This window comes from Toxotes jaculatrix, chromosome 2, assembly GCF_017976425.1.
Source record: "Toxotes jaculatrix isolate fToxJac2 chromosome 2, fToxJac2.pri, whole genome shotgun sequence".
Classification (NCBI taxonomy): Eukaryota; Metazoa; Chordata; class Actinopteri; family Toxotidae; genus Toxotes; species Toxotes jaculatrix.
In genome coordinates this window covers 10910787-10928030 of record NC_054395.1, presented here as the reverse complement: position 1 = coordinate 10928030, position 17244 = coordinate 10910787, and the positions used below count along the sequence as shown (strand labels likewise).

General features: G+C 41.7%; 1 protein-coding gene across 1 annotated transcript in view; it reads left to right on the top strand.

The window, feature by feature from the left end:
- The window catches only part of nphp4 (nephronophthisis 4), a 162026-nt gene that overhangs the window by 128558 nt on the left and 16224 nt on the right, over positions 1–17244 (top strand). Inside the window, exons 19-21 of the mRNA XM_041066153.1 lie at positions 7229–7363; positions 9712–9914; positions 11414–11631. Coding sequence (XP_040922087.1) covers positions 7229–7363; positions 9712–9914; positions 11414–11631 — 556 coding nt within the window. The remainder of the gene's footprint in view (positions 1–7228; positions 7364–9711; positions 9915–11413; positions 11632–17244) is intronic.

The following is a 17244-nucleotide window of genomic DNA, read 5'->3' as shown; positions in this document are numbered from 1 at the left end:
CAGTGCTCTCATTTGGTGGGTGGTAGAGGATGTGACGCTCGCACATTAATGCTTACTGCGGGGTGGGGATTGGGGGACGCTGTATGAAGACTTTGACAGAGATTTGATGGGAAGGACACACACAGAGACGCACAAGCATGTGTGGATATCAAATCACTCACACGAGCCAAGAAGGCATGCAATCATGCATACACACAGACTTAAAGACAGGCAGGTGTAACAGATCGTGGACAGGTTGTGTGATGAGGCAGGATAGCAGAAATGAGAGGCGGACAGTTGGACTATATCACCAATATGATATGAGAACCATGTAGCTCCCGTTTGTTTTTTTTTTTGAATTTCAGGTTTAATAGTATGATTATATGGCTTTTCTACTACCTTTGTATCACACTGAATGGAATCAAAAATGCACAGTGGCCACAGTTTGGACTGGTGCAGATACAGCTTCTGGTTTTGAGCTCGAGAGGTGAATGAAGGCTCTTTGAAAGTGGTCGATGATGCAGAGTGTGACAGAAACGTCAGAAAGAGGAGCTAACGCTTTCTTCTGGTTCTGAGGATTTTGTCAATTTGGATTGTTGTGCTGATTTATTATTAGTCGTACATTATCCATTATCGTATGGCAGTGCTGACTTGTTTGTGTGCCACAAATTCTCGAATAACCCAACTGCGAGCTTTATCTGAAACATACAGTGTAATGCTAATGTAATAGACAGGCTTTTATTTCTAATATAACCTGATATGTAAGTATATATTATCTATTTCAGTTAAAAGCCTTTCTGTTTTGTGATCTGCTCCTGTTTAAATCGGTTCTTGGTGCTGCTTACTGTTAATGAAATTTCAAAACTCCCTCTATGTTTAACTGCCGCTTTGATAAATTAAGCATATGGTACATTTTTTCAGCTGTCATAAATATCAGTACAGAATCATGTAACATTCAGTGCTGTTCTGAATTTCTCTTCCCAACAGAAATACTTTGATACTTGTATTTATTTATTTATTTTTATTGCTGTTAAGCTACCATTAAATGAAACTCAACTCTTCCTGCATAGGTTTTTTCACATTAAAAGCCTTCCTATGACTCACATTCCTGCTACGGTTTTAATTTGACATGACTTATGCAGGTAGTGTCGAGTTCCATTGACTAACTGATTAAAATTAACTAACTGATAAATAATAAAATAACAACAGTATTTCTGTTGTAGGGTGAAACTCACAGTGGCAGAGACTGACTCTGTTTTGTACTGGAAGTAGTTGTGCTTTGGAAATGTATTTTGCTATGTGAGCCCTAAGAAAATTATATTAGCTTAGTTATATATTAACTACCTATGCCATTGTAATTCACAAGCAATGCTGTCCTGACTACATAATACTATCTCTCTTTTCTAATTTTATGCATTTCAGTCATGCATGCTATTAATCATGTCTTTACTCCGCCCCATTGGGAATTCATCAGAATTAGGCTTTATTGGAAAAAGTGAGTGGCAGTCTGTCATTTCCAAATGTAAAAGAGTGAAACACCAAATGGTATCCTTTTTAATTATCACAAGGTGGGATTGACAAGTAATTAATTTAATGGTAATGATATATGCTGTCAGGCCCATTCAATCATTCTGTAAAGCAGCTTTTATTAATAGCGTTGTAAAGGAAAAAAGGAAGTGGCTTAATCAGAATAATAGAGAGTTGTGAAATCGTGGCTGGAACATTAGGGTGTTTGGTTTGGCTGTGATATGAGGTCTTGAGGAGGCAAAACAACGCTCCCACACAGAGAACTGGGGCAGATGAGGAGTGTACAAACCATGACGACCGCCTGCTCGTGCTATGAAACCCGTCGACTGGTGAATCCAGAGGAAAGTTATGATGCTTTATTGATTTCATCTGCTAAATCCACATGGAGTCTGAGGTGAAAATGAAGATGGAAGTGGGAAAAGAGATACATTAAAGAGAGATGTTTAATGTTGTTCCTAAAGATAGAAAACAGCAAACAATGAATCATTTTTGTAGTCCATACTGTCATTATGATGTAAAGCCCAAAGCTTTACTAAAGACCAATACTGTGGATTGATTGATGCCTTGTTAACATTGATTAATGTAGAGTATATTGTCTCTCTAAGACAAACAGACAAGGGAATGAAACATAGATAGATGACAGATGGATAGAAAGGAAAGTATTGATGAAATAAGAAGAAGAGAAGAAGCAAGAAATAAAAAGTTATTCTCAAAGATCTGAAGTTGCGAGGCTGTAGAAGGAGTTAAGAAACCACTACCTGTGGTGGGATCAGACGATGGCAATGTTGGTCAGTGTTTTTGTCCAGATCTTTTATCCAGAATAGGTTTCTGTATATTGACATTTACAATCAAAATTATCATAATATTTGATACAGATATTCATGATCCCTAGAGGATAAATCTTTAAAATTTAATGAGCCTGTGTAAAATGTGTTCTATCCTAGCGAAACAAAATGTTCTACATATTGTCATTTTATCAAGTTAGTTTATCCAGTGCCTTTTTCACACATCCATTCATTTGGATTTGGCCAGTCTCTGGCCATCTCATAGTATTCGTTCTTCTTTTAGCTCAGTTTTGGTCTCCACTCCAAATTCTGATCTGCTAGATGCATCACTCTCCTCCCCAGCTGGACACTGTTTTCATCTGCCTGCTGTTTGGTGCTGGGCAGGTAACCTACATTATTCCCGACAACCTTGGTCAGTGAAAACAGTTGCTTCCAATGGCTGCAAGCAGGGTTGATGAGAGCAGAAGTTGTGGGTTAGAAAAACAAAACAACAAAAACAGGATATAAAGCTTCGTAGAGCTGAGAGGAACTGAGTTGGGTGTTAATTCTCTCTGAGTTTGTTACCATGAGCGACCACTTTCACATTACACATATTTGTTTGATCCATTAATATAAAATATTGATAATAATGCAAACATTGGTACCTGTTTTCACTGGTAATTACTTTAAATTACTTGTTTCTACATGGTTGGACCCAAATTTGTATCTGAGCGAGGGCTACAGCACTTTATTTAATAGGTTTTGATGGTCCAATTCTATCTCATACACAAATCGCTTGAGTTTAGCTTGATAAAAAGGTAATTCTAGCTACACTGCCAGAAATTAAAACAGTGAGTACTTTTAATTTCCAATTTGGAAACATGTTGGTAATATTTGCCAACAGTAAAAAGGTCCCCATATGTGACAGAAGGGAAAACCTATTGATATTAAATCATTTTGCTGACTGTGTTGTGTTTTTATCCTTTCTCTCTCACTCTCACTTTCTCTTGCTGTCCCTTTTTCTTTGTCTGAGCACATGCACACTCTCTCACAAACACACACACACACACACACACACACACACACACACACACACACACACACACAGGCAAACAGAAAGCATGTATCTGCTTTAGCACTGTAGAGAAGACAGATTAGAACGTTCTCCAGACCTCACAGTGCTCCTCATCTGCAGCAGCCTGATAAGCCCTAGAGAGACTGACTGTTGCAGCAAAAGAGAGTATAGAGAATCCTGCCTAAAGCTGCCACAGGTGGAACCAAATATCAGTGAAATTTACCTTACAATTAGTTTAGCTAGGTGACTTCCCTAAGGTGGCACATACGTATGTCTCACTCATTAAACGCTCCTGCCGTCGGTGTATTAAGGCCAGACTTTATCAGCCTTGCTTTTAGCCCTAAGGTGAGAGAGAATCTGCTTATTCTGAAAGGTCAGTGGCCTGGAACGGGGAGGCAGAAGAAATCGAATATTGCAGACTACTTTAAAATCCCCTTGGTGCTTGCTCCCATTTGTTCTGGGGCCAGTAAATCAGTGGTTTGTTGTGGCCTTAACCTCAAGAACTGCCAGCAGAGCAAAGAGGGCGGGGCAGGTGGGGTAGTGCCGAGTAGGGTTATTGTCATGCAACAACGAGAGGTAGTCGATAAATTTGATAGAGTTCAGCCCCTGGCACTTTCTTCACAATTATTCTTCTCCACATAGACAACAGAGAGCAGCAAACGCTGGGCTGGGCTTTGTGTCTGCAACACAAACCTGGAGGATTAGCTTACACTTCAGTGATGAGGATCATCAGCTCTGTCTTAACAATATGCCAGTGTGATTCAGCAGTTAGGGACGGATAATGTGACCAAGAGCAAGACATGCACGTCAACCTGGATTAGCACTAAAGTAGGTATTATCTGATGAGCCTAACGATGGCTCCACTGATAGGCGATTAATTACAGTGATTGAATGATTAAATCAGAGGGTCATAATTGGGTTCATCATCAGTCCATTTGTTTTATTGTGGCCGCGTAGCACTGGGTGTTCATCTTATCACGTCTTTTCAGGCTTATTGTATAATTCTATCCATCATCAAAGCATTTCTCGACACAAAAGAAAGCAGGCTGAAAGGGCCATAATGAGGCGCTGGGAATGAGATCTCTATGGCTTTGTTATTGATTGGAGATGTTTATGCGACAGCAGAAGTAATGTCTTCACAGTAATATTTGGGAAATATAACTCAAACAAATACATTCGGCTGAGTTGCGTGGCCAGGGAAGGGTGATGGATGATGAGGGGAATGCATTGGGACGGCAGACACCTCACCCATTAATCTGCAGAACTGCGCTGTCTGTGTCTGTTTGCATGGCAACGCCAGCTCCCCATTACTCATTTAGCTGACGCCCATTATCAGTTTGTTGATGAAGGAGTTTGCCTCTAAAGGATTTGGAGGGTACTTTTGGCTCCCCTTCTAAAATTCCTACAAGCTCAGTGAGGTGTCGGTAAAGCCACTTAATTGCTGCACTCGCTACATTTCAAATGAAAGCATCCTGAATGAGGTATCCCATAGCCTCTCACAAAGTGCTAAAACTTCTTACGCTACAATTAAACACCTCGGTTGGGTACACTGTGATGTTCTAAGGGCTGGAAAGTGACGGGAATAATGGGAGCACTGTGTCAAAGTGCACTGTAATTTAAAGAGCCGTAAACTTTAGTTTTAATCACTTCTTCAGTCAACTGTTGTAAATTGTATCTAACAGATTTCAAGTGGTGGCCTGAGTATACCTGTAAATTGCACGTAACACTTTTGACCTGTGGTATTTGAAAATGCTGTCATGAAGATGGCACATGGCTGCAGGCTGGTGTAGTGGTTGTGACACCATGAGCAATTATTTGTCACATTTCCATCACCAGGCGGGTTTCGTGTGTAAAGCACTGCTCGAAGGTTTAAGCAAGCCTTTCCCACAGCTACTGTAGGTGCTCCACACAGGATGAATTAATGTTAGAAGAAAACCTATTATCGACCTATCAGCCATCACTCACTGTCTTAGTACAAGTGCACCCTGGAGTGCTTACTTATCCACTTACCTTTGAAAATACGGAAAACTGATGATTTTGCCATTTAGGCACAGGAACAACGGGGGAGACAAATAAGGTTGAAGCTGTAGGCACGTCTGGTTGTAAAGAGGCAGGTTTTTTGCAGCATGACCCCAAACTGTCAACTGTGCTGTTCAATCAATCACACAAAGACTCTGTAACGACAGGAGCAAGACTGTGAAGGACAATTAAAGACTTTATTTTTAAAAAAAAAATCTTTAAAAGTAGGATCTGTAAAGAGTTACTCGTCCCTCACCTTCAGAAATAATGGTAGCTGGTGATATTTAACAGCTTTATGTTGAAATATCTAATTGCATCTCTGACACAGAGCGCTCAGCCAAACCAGACGAAGACCAGCACTAACCATCCATCACCATGACACTCATCACGTTGCCAGCTTTCTGTGTCTAGACCTCTTTGGCAATTTCAGGCCACTAATTAACCGCTGTAGGTCTGTCTCCATCTATTGATCCTGCCTCGAGTGTTCTCAGCCATGGTTTAAGGGTTGGACTGTGTTCACTTTGGCAGTGAGTACAATGAAAATGTGTGGTTTCACATGTGACTCCAAAGGCAACTTTGGCCTAAAACAGATTTTTTTTTTTATTTTGGCCTGATCTGTCTGTTCAGACCTTGGTTTGGTTTGTTATTTCACAAGATGGAAAACACCCAAGTCTCGAGCCATGCTGGAGTTACACAGATTTGGTGTTTAAATAAAAGGGATCACATTACAGGAGTCAGAATACAGAGATTACAGAGATAACTTTCATAACTGATTAATGATCCTGATCATGATACAGAGATAGGCACACCTCAGACATAATGTGTGTTCGAAACAACAAGCAAGGGCAACGTTCCTCATTGAAACTGCTGTCAGGGAACTTCCTCAGTCAGGTGAGGTACCTTTCCACGTTTTAACAAGTTCACACCAACGCACCTGAAATCACACCCATGTAATATCCAGCTGCAGAGCCTCAATCCCAGCAACTGTAAACCTGCAGTTCTCAACCTCCACAGTCTAATGTGGAACAATTAGAAGCAGGATAAGTTCTGCATGTTTTTTCTTCACCTGCAGGCAATGGGCATTTTCCTTTTTTATGGCCGCTGTTTATGTGTGTCCTCCTCTGTCCTTCGAGACTGTCCTCCTGGATAATTTGGATGGGGAAGCAGATTTTACTTCTCAGAAAGAGAAAAAAAAAAACATGGGTGGATGAAATGCAGAGGCTAAAAGTTTTGTCTTTGTTGCAAAATATTTAGAGTGTAAACTTGGCTGTTAAATCATTTTCAGATCTGTTAACAGCTTAAATCGCCTTTATTCTCCATCGGACTTTTCATTTCAGAAAATTAACATTCAGACTTGCTTGTCTGACGAGTTGGCAAAGTTTAATGGCATGCTTGGTTCTTAGATATTTATTACAGGGAAAAAATGATAAAAATTTTTAAGAGCTGACATTTGATGGCTTACAGGAACATTTCTCCTTGAGCAGCTATTATCCACTGTGAGTTAGTGTGGTGCAGTGATTTCTCATTTATTATCGATTTTTACTTTCACCAACAGGTGCTACAAATGCAAACCTGCAAAACTACACAAACAAAAGAGCAACTATAAAACTCTTACCACCATAACTCTGTTTGCCAGTCGGTGACACAAGTGTTATAGTTGCAGCAGCTATTACTTTCCTGGCCTGTAGGTGGTGCAGGTCGTCATGTACCGAGCTGGTCTGACAATGACCGAACAGCTGAATCTTGTGCATGTTATCAAAAATGAATGAGTGTGAGTTTATGAATGACTTAAAATCATGTGAGTTTCATATGACTTACTTCACGTTGTGAATATAATGAGATGGAAAATATCTCTCTTCTACAGGGTGCCCAGTAGATCCTAGCAGGAGGAGGGCAGCAGACGTGATGCCGTCTCACTCTCACATCATCACACCTCGCGAAGTCACCAGTGGCTTCAGAGGAGGAAGCCTGTCCTCCAGAAACGTCCTCCAACTCAATGGCAAGTACTTTAACCTACAACCCACTGAATCCTGAATTTCATTTTCGTTAACTGGGCAGTTCAGGCTTTTCTCCACTTACTTTTCAGTTAATGTCTGAGCACGTGTGCATGCGTGTATTCTACGCCATGCAGTAATTAGTGTCTTTCATTTGGGCGGTGACCATGCTCCTTCCTTGATCAACTCAACCAGATCCATTTCACATTCTGTCTGTTGGCTGCACCACTGAACCACTCAATTTTCAGCCTAATTGAGCTTGCAGAAGCATCTCTGGTGGCCAGCCGCAGTCCCTGTTTGTAGTGTGTGTGTGTGTGTGCATGTGTGCGTGTGTGTGCTGTCCAAGCAGAGGCACACACACACACTGGGGAAACCAATTTTTTCCTCAATTAGACAAGCCGTCACCAGTCAACTGGTGTGTATTCCTGAATTTGTCCTCAAATGTGGACTATGACTGTGACACACACACACACACACACACACACAGTAAATGTGTCAGATAAGAAAGAGTGGTTGAAAACAAGCAGATAATTGCTTATAATGATATAAAGTAGGTCTGACAGGTCTAGAATTACATCACGCTCTAAGGAGAGCATAAACAAATGCTGCGTAATTATATTTCACAAACAGTTGTTTGTAGCACACTAGACACTAATACACTGATAAACAACATGTATCAGCATATAATGTATAAAACATGTTTGCAAATGAATTCATGTGTAGGTTCACTCCAAATGCAGTCCCCAAAAGGCTGCGATCATTCGTTCACAGCTCTTGGTGCAGTGCAAACATGATCTGTTCGCTGTTTGCCTTTTTTTTACCTACCTCACCATCCACCACCACCACCACCACCTCCACCTCTCTGCTACTGTTGTCTCTCTCACACACTGGAGTCTTTCCCCTCTCCTCCCCACCTCCCCCTGTGCCAGTTAAACATACATTGTGCCTAATTGCTTTCACTGGAGTCCAGTTGTAACATTAAGCCACAGTGAACACATCAGCTGCACTGTGTTGTGTGTGATTCTGTGCTTTGTGTGTGTGTGTGTGTGTGTGTGTGTGTGTGTGTGTGTGTGTGTGTGTGTGTGTGTGTGTGTGTGTGTGTGTGTGTGTGTGTGCGTGTGCGTGTGTGCGTGTGCGTGTGTGTGTGTGTGTATGTACACAGTCCCTCTCCTGTCTCACTCCTTTCTGCCTCTGTGGCTGGACACTATCTGGTTAGGTGACTGACAGTCGATCCAATGCCTCTTTGATAAGGACACTTGGGGAAAAATGTCCAGGGATTAAGAGTGGTACTTGGGGAGGAAAACAGAGAGAGGTCATCAACAGGTCATCACTGCACCACATCCTAAAATTTATATCGATTTAAATGACCTCACGGCAGCTGAGAAAAGCTCAACTCGCGGCAGCTGAAGAAAAACTCGTGCAGAATAACAAAACACAAGGAGATGAAGAAAACATATTTACTACTCACTACTAACAACTATGCCAATAACTGAAATACAAAAGAATTATGAGACAACAAACACACAGAAAACACTGAGCTCTCTGAGCCAGTGATATTTATTGATTGTCAATTTAGGTTGGTAAAAGATTCATAATGTCTCTAATTTGCAAAATTCGGTTTAAGCCTCATGTCTCTTTATCTTTCTTATCCCCTCTGTTTTTTTCTTTATCTCCTCATCTCTCTCATCTCCATTTCACTGACGTACCACTGGCTTTTTTCTCGACACTGCGCTTCTTCATTTCTGTCAAAGATTTGTGGCCACTTGCAGCCAGAGTGGGTTTGTCTTCCCACATGCTGCACGACGTGCTCCGTCACATGGCTGCAAACCGAGGAGAGTGGAGGAAGAGTAAAGCTGTTTTCCAATATCAGAAATATGATCTGGGGAGCTCTGAGTTTTAAATTTGTTAATGTCTGATTGTTGTTCAAAGTGCAGGATTAGGCAAATTCTCTTGTCAAAGCTTTTAAAGAACATGGGTAATTTGCATGATCCACTCCAAATGAGGTTGGATTATGTGGTGACTAGTAGATGAATCCAGTATTTTAATTAGGTATTTTGGCGCTTGCGAAGTTTAGCCATGGAGGTGAAAGATAATTTGGGAGGAGAGAGTGAGACTTTTTTTTTCCCAGCCGTGGGGCTTTGGCCCAGTTGTAGTGGTGCCAGTTGTTTGACTGGACTGTTGTCCATGTACAAGCTGTTTTTTCTTCTGCTCCAACAATACTTTAATCTGTCAGCGCCTCTCTCCCTTGGACATTTGGAGGATTTTTACAGCATATGGTCAAAATGGCAAAGAGATTAGATTCCACTCTGTTCAGTAAATATATTCATGACTGCGGCCTGTTTCTCCTTCACAGCGAGGAACACCGCACAAGCACACAGACTGGACCTAGATGGGGATCGTGGGCTGTTGTTCAGACACAGGATCCGACAACCTGACAACATCATTCCCGGAGAGCTCAAGCTAAATGAACCGGACGGTGGGCGCCGCAAGTTCGACTGCATGGCTGCCGTGCATCGGCGGGAGGGCAAGGAAGGTGTCAGAGCAGCTAAGGCCACGGTGAGGTCAATCTTTGCACTCGAGCCCATGGGGAGCCCAAAAAAAAAAGCTCCTTATCTCTAAAGCTGTGCCACAATAGTGTGTCCCGTTTTGTCTTCTTCACTTACATCTCAAACACACAACAGAGGAAGAGCTGCAGCTTTCATTCTTGTCACGAGGGAGCCTTCATAGAGGCGTGGAGCATCTCCCAGACAGCCTGCCGGTGTTACAATTCACAAGGCGGTGTGCCCTTCAACCCTCTGTGTTTTAGTGACTGTACAAGAGGGTGTTAATTGTTCCTCTACCTGAGGCACATCTTGTACTTTCTCCCATGGGTGCACATGCTAAATATGATTTTGGCTGTGGTGCACGTCTGTGTATCAGACATTTTACACGTTAGCTTTCCTCTGGTAAGACCTGCTTCACACGCCCCTCTCAGCCAATACTATGTGGAATATAACTGAGTACAGCTTGAGCAGGAAAAACACTTTTAGAGTTGCTTTGCAATTCAATTTGGATTTGACTTTTCTGGGCTGATAGCCATGACTTAATTTGGACCAGGTTTATCCCCGGCATAATTTCAGTGCACTAGACCTGTGGAAAACCTCAATATTTTATTTTCTCACACACTTAGCTTTACCATCCTGATTTTGAAACTCAATTTGAGGTGCTTAAATTATTCTTCCGACACGTGTACCTCCTGGCCAGAATCCCTGGCATCATGTAGTTTATTGTACTGCTCTGTATAATATTAAAAGTAAATGAGTCCAACAGACGATACCGCACCATGTTCATGGAGTCAAATTTAGTTGGATTATATAGTCACATTTCTGATGGCACGAGTGTCTTAAAATAAACACACGCCCACTTTTTCAATTCAACCATCTGCTCAAGAACTCGGTCGCACACACTTAATGTGAACATTTGAGAAAACATTTTATATTTTATTGATTCCTTTCCCAAATACCTGTGTTCAGTGTTCCAGAGTTGATGGAAAGTTTGGATCTTGAATTTTGTAGAATAAATATAATTGTCTAAAAGGTTTTGAAAAGGTCATTCCATGTTCACAACGCTTGACCTTGAAGGAAAGCGTGTGGCATTAAGCTTTCCTGCTTGCTACATCATTGAAACTACATCATGTTCCAGCTGTAACATGTGATGAGAATGTAGCCATGGCTGTATTGGTAATGAAGAACATGTTATTCTGTGTCTGAATAACATGTTACTCTGTGTCTGAAAATAGTCTCTGAAATGTCATGGGTAAAATAGCAGCCTAGTTTTGCCCATTGTTTCTATCAGCTGTGATCAAATTCACCGAAAACATTGCTGAGATCCGGGAACACGGCAGATTATCTAAGCCACTTTACTTAGAGGTAATACTGAGAGCGAGTACGGCTAAAACTTTGTTTAATAATTCCTCACTGCACAGCAAAACTGTGTGTGTGTGCAGACTACAGCAAGCATTGTACAACAGGTTAACCTTTTCAGCCTTTGTCGTTGTTCTTGGGTGTTATGGTCAGACCAAGGAAGCCCACCTGTCCAGAGAACTTCTTCAGATCAAACCCAGCGAAGATCTCAGCAAGGCACAGAGCATTGCCAACATGCTGAGCCAGGCCATCACCACCCAACACGTCCTCTACGCCAGCCTGGGCTCCGCTGAGTACATGGAGTTTGTCCTTAAAAATCCCTTTAATGTACCTCAGACTGTCACCATCCACAGTGATGACCCTGAGCTCAGGTAAGACTATTATGTGTTAGTTATGTGTTTCAGCTTTAAAAGTGGTTGGATTTTTACAGGTTTTATAAGTGTGTCCCCAGCTTAACACACCAACTGTGCATGTGTTTCTGTACTGTATGTGTTTTCCATTATCAGACCGTAACAAGCCATGGCCCACTGTGAAACTGTGTTCACACGTTCTGAATGTGTCTCCAAAGGTGATGGTGTAGCTCTTGGGTTAGTTCTTAGAACCTATTTTCATCCCGCTTTAGGAAATTATGCTGCGTCCTCAGACTTGACCCTCCCACACTGTGAGACATGTCCAATCCAGAAGAGCGAGGTTCTGGATTGGATATGTGACGGTTTAGCCCCCCACCCCTCAGTCTTGGCATCAATGGCTGCCTAAAACACCTTGTGAAAATAAAAGACTTAACAGTCGAGGGCTGTAAAACAAAACTGTATTTACACAAGTGTAACAAAAAGATGGTCCTCCTCAGTCTTATCATCAGTCTTTATGCATGGTTTCCAGTCTGGTTATAGGTGTGGACACTCTTCATATTTTGATTGTGTAAACATTGTTGTTCGAGGACGTATTGTTATTTGTTTATTTTTAACTGACACCTGCTTGGTTCAGTTATATGGAACCCTGAAGAATAACAGGGACCATTTTTTTTCTTAACTACCTGTGTGTGTGTTGCTACAGTCAGGTAAAATACACTGCCAGTTTAGGGAAACCCTCTGCAATTACTACAGAAAGGAGAGATGATGCAACGCTTTACATTATGCATTTATTGCTCATTACTCTTTTCAAAAGGTCAAGCTGCTGCGACAGTATACAACATAGCCACTGGCTGTTAGCAGAGACGCAGCTGCTCTGCATAGCTGCAGTGGATGAAGCTGTGGCTGTGGCTGTGGATCTGGTTAATGTTTGGACTATGTCTGCCCTTGTTACCTGTTACCTGACTGTTTAGTGCCATGTGGCGCATTAGGCCGTCACAGAGCTTTTCCACCTTTTCCCGGTCAGGTGCTATAGTCCACACCTTGTCCTGGGATTTCAAGCCTGTGTCTTCTCTTTCCTTCTCAACTGTGCACCTCCAGCGATATGGATATGGTGGCTGTGCAGTGATTACTTGGGATTTGAGTTTGTTACCAATACTTCACAGGAGTGCAGCAAGGACACAGCCATGTCAGTGCACTGCATACATACAACCCTTGCATGTAGTTAGTGTTACACCCATTACCGGCGTACCTGTAGCTCGCCTGGTTAAGCACGCATTACGTATCAAGCTGTCATCCCCTCTCTCCCTCCTTTCCTGTGTCTCTACACTGACTGTCAATAAATGCAAAAAGACAGTAAGTATAACACGTGTGTATGATACAGCCAGAATCACAGTAATCAAACCACAGCCAACCACTGATGCTGCTATTGCAACAGCCAAAGCTATGGTTACAGCTGTAAGGCTATAGTTATAATCACGGCTACATCCTGTCTCAGTTGGGTGACTCAGCCTCAGCAGCAGCCAGTGAGAGAGCTAGATTAAATAGCTCCGCTATCTATATGCAGTGGTACGGACTTGTGCCTGAGCCAGCTACAGCTGAGGCTTAGGGAGCACCAACTTGTTCTGTGGTCACAACCAGCAGTGATCTATTACATAACAAATAATACAATATCATAATACGGCTCAGCCTCTCTCTGTGGATCAAAGAGAAGACTAAATGTATTGCGAGGTAGCACAAAACATCTTGCGAGGAAATGCAAAAGAAATTCAGCAAAACATTTCCGCCCTTCAGGAGCTCCGTACAGTGTGTTACTGTAATGTATATTTTAATAGATCAGGTTCAGAGTGATGGCAGTTTGCACATTTGTGTTTAGATTTCTGTCAGTGGAACTAACTTTTCCACTTGATTTCAATCAACCTAAGTATGGAGCACCTCTCATATAGTGATATAAGCCGAACTGCTTTACTAATGTGAATCAGAAATCCCAGCGTCCCAAAAAAGACCACCATCACCATCACTATAAAGTCAAGATGAAGTAACTTCATGAAGATGTTTGCTTGTGTGACTGTGCTTTTCATTCAGGTTGTGGGAGTCTGATTCACAGCTTGCTCACAGTTTGGATATGATGCATGTGTGTGTAGGTGTGTACGAACGTGCGTGTTTGCGTGTGTACCTTTTTATGCCTCTGTGCCGGCGACAGCCAGGGCCGGAGGTATTATGTTTTTGGGTTGGTCTTTCCGTCCCATTCCGGTGTCTCATGTGGAATTAAGGATGATCTGATTAGAATTTGGTAGTCAAAGGTCAAAGGTGACTGTGAGCTTTTTGGCCATAACTCAAGAATGTATGTGCCAGTAACTTTGATTAATTTCCTTCAGAGTCTTTATATTATATGGGTGTGGACAGACGTGGATGTAAACCGGCAATTTGATTGGTTGGCAGAGGTGTATAACTGCAAGGGGGTAATTCCAGCTCAAGAAAATGGTTTTATTTACTGTTTGGACACATCATGTTTGTATGAGGTGCATGTCTTAAAATGATTTAGATTCTAAATATTCCATTTTGAGACAGCACTGTTTTCTATGTGTGTGCATGCTTTACACGTTTTAGTTTTGTCCACAGTTTTGAGATGTGTGTGTATTTTAATTTGTGAATGAACAATTATTAGAAAAATAAATGATTTATTAAATTATTAGAGTTTCAGCATATATAGCAGCCACATGTCCAAATAATAAAAAAACAAACATTTTATGTGGCCGTATGAATAAATAATATAAATTCTGACCTATTTAGCGTCATTTCATGACTTTTCATCTGTTTTTCACACATATACTGTACACATACAAACACATATACATACAAAGAAGATTCCAGCTCCTTCAGCAGCACAAACAGTTGTCCTTGACACAGATGCAGACATAATGTTGGTGAGATACTAAATGCCCCCTTTAATCCACACACAGCAGCCATTATGGCTGATGTTTCCTGGATCACCCGTTCTTGGTATCCATGCTGTGGTTGTTTGTGTTTGTCGTTAATCCCTCCACACTAAATCTTTTGTTATGGATTCTGCTCATGCCTGAGCTTTGGATTAACATATATCACGTTGATCAACAAAGGCTGGAGTGCGCTGTGGATGAATCATTATAGCATTAGCCCAGCCACCGGGCCTACCAGGTCTAATTGAGAGTCATCAATCCCTGCATCTGTCCTCTCGCCGGCTTAGTGCCCTGTTAGTTTATTTATTAATTTTCTGATCAGACAGCTTGACACTTTACACCAAACCGTCTGCCACCTTTACAGAGAGCCAGAAATGTGTAAATTAACAAGGAAGCTCCTGGATCCGATGTGTCTCCTCTGCAGCACTGTGGGTTTTAAGAATCAGATTCAGGTAGAGTGAGACAGTTCGCCAAGCACAGCTCTGCACAGAGTACCTTTGGATTTTACACCACTGTGGTATTTTATCACAGATCTGCACGTCCTGTTATGTGAGCTGCTGTTATGAATGTGACTGCAGGCTCCACAGAAGAGACGTTGAGGCATGAAAAAGTAAATATATATATTAATATAAAATTAAATACTTTCCTGTCATTATTTAAATTGCTACTTCCTAGTTAGTTTCACTTTTTACCACATTTCTCCGAAAACATTAGGGTGATATTCTGCACCTGATGCTTCACCTGTTGAATGTTGCTCTTCGCTCTGATTTGGTGATGGAGGCCTGCAAGTTTGATTAATCCACTTTCTGAACCCCCTGCATAATTCCCTCTTACAGATTTTCTACTGTGCTTTGTTTGCATTTAATCTGAAGAACATTTTGCGACTAAGCCAAACTGTGAGCTACCATTTTAGGATGACTAGTGGTTGTTAGAAATGGCTGCGGCTTGAAGATCGATACAGTTATATTCCTGCAATAATGCATTTTTAAGTTGGACTTGAGCATTTAGCTATGACACTTATGGTAGTGATGCTGAGGTTTGGAGGAGACTTCTTTGTTTCAGTACAAACAATAGTCTCCAGTGCGCCAACACACAGGTGCACAAAGGCACCAAAGCACAAATTAAAACTCTCAGGTTGCCAGTGGAATCTTTCCTGGGAAAAGGAAAGTTGATTTCAATGAGAATTACTGAGAAATCCCTGAATCTAAATTCCCCCTTCATGTGTTCAACCCCTCATATATTTGCTGTTGGGAAGTATAGAACTTATTACCTATACTTGTTCTTTATTTTTTTAAACTGACAAGTGTTTGAGGAGCCAGACAAACACAAACAACAAAACAAAACTGGCCCCTGAACCGCTGTTATCCCAGACTGCATGAACAATCCTTGGTCAGTGGACTCAGGCTACTCTGCTGTTACTTCCTTGTCAATATTTCAACCAATATTTGACAAGGAACTCTGAGAGCTTGAGAACATAAACAAGGCCCTGGGTTAGCTCTTTGTTACACAGAAACAAACAGAAAGTAGAATGACCCTCAACCTGAAATCCAGCGTGAGGCTTTGAAGGGAAAGTATTTAGAGAGAGTCAAGTCTCGCTGCAGCTTTGATGTCTGCAGTGGTTTAGAGCCCAGAGGCACATCTTGACGTGGAGGACATGTTTGCTACCTATTGCCATCCATTTTGCATGGCTACCTTTTACACTTGGCCTCACAGAGCCCAGTGTGAGCCGTGGCTGCTGGCTAGCTGAGAGACAGGAGGCTGTACAGCTTCTCTGCTGCTGTCCATGCTGCTGCATGCTCCTCTCTCTTCATTTTTCCCTCTTATTATCTGCCTTCTTCTCTGTGCTTCTCACCTCTGAATTCATTCAGTTTTCTCTCTTGATATCTTTTTAATCGTCTTTATTTTGTTCCTTTTGTTCCTTCTTTTTCCTGTATTTGTCTCAGTCTTTTTTATCCTCTGCACCACCTACCTTGTTCTGTTTTCTTTCCTTAAAAAATGAATCAACCCATGGTTTTTCATGGAGGCTCATGTGAAACACCCATATACAGACAGTCTTTGTTGTCATGATAAGCCATGGGCAAAATGTTTTATTCCAAATGCACAGGTGGGAATCTCCAAATAAATTTAATGGAATTGACTCTTGCATCTCGCCCTAATGTTAGCGAGGTGGGGCCCTGCAAAATTCATAAACTCGCGCTCCCTCATTGAGAGAAATTCCCCTCTCCGTGCCCATGGGTTGGAACCTTTGAAGTTTAAAGCAGCACTTCCCTTTATGCATTTGTGCATGAAATTTTTTCATTCAGAGGAAGCGTAAAGAGCAGAGACGAGACCCCCTCTGTTGGAATGTGTTATCTGTTCCTGTTGCTTTTTGCTTGAAAATCCATTTGTTGGGGTTTGTTGGGGGGAGGGGAGGAGGTTTTCACTGACCTTTAGACACCTTCATGAAGGCTGCTGTTGGTTATTAAAAAGAAAACATGGATGTTTTGAGTGTTTACTGATCAGCCTTGGAATTGAACTCAATTCAAATGTTGACCATGCAGTGAAGGTTCTTGTTTTGACCTCCCATTATAAGAACTGAGGGTCAGTATTGTTCGTCTCTACTGAAGGAAAATGTTTTGCTTTAGATGCATTGGAAACCTTCAAGAAAGCTGATCCGGTATGTTAAGGAATAATAATCATGGTTTTCCACGGCCTCTCC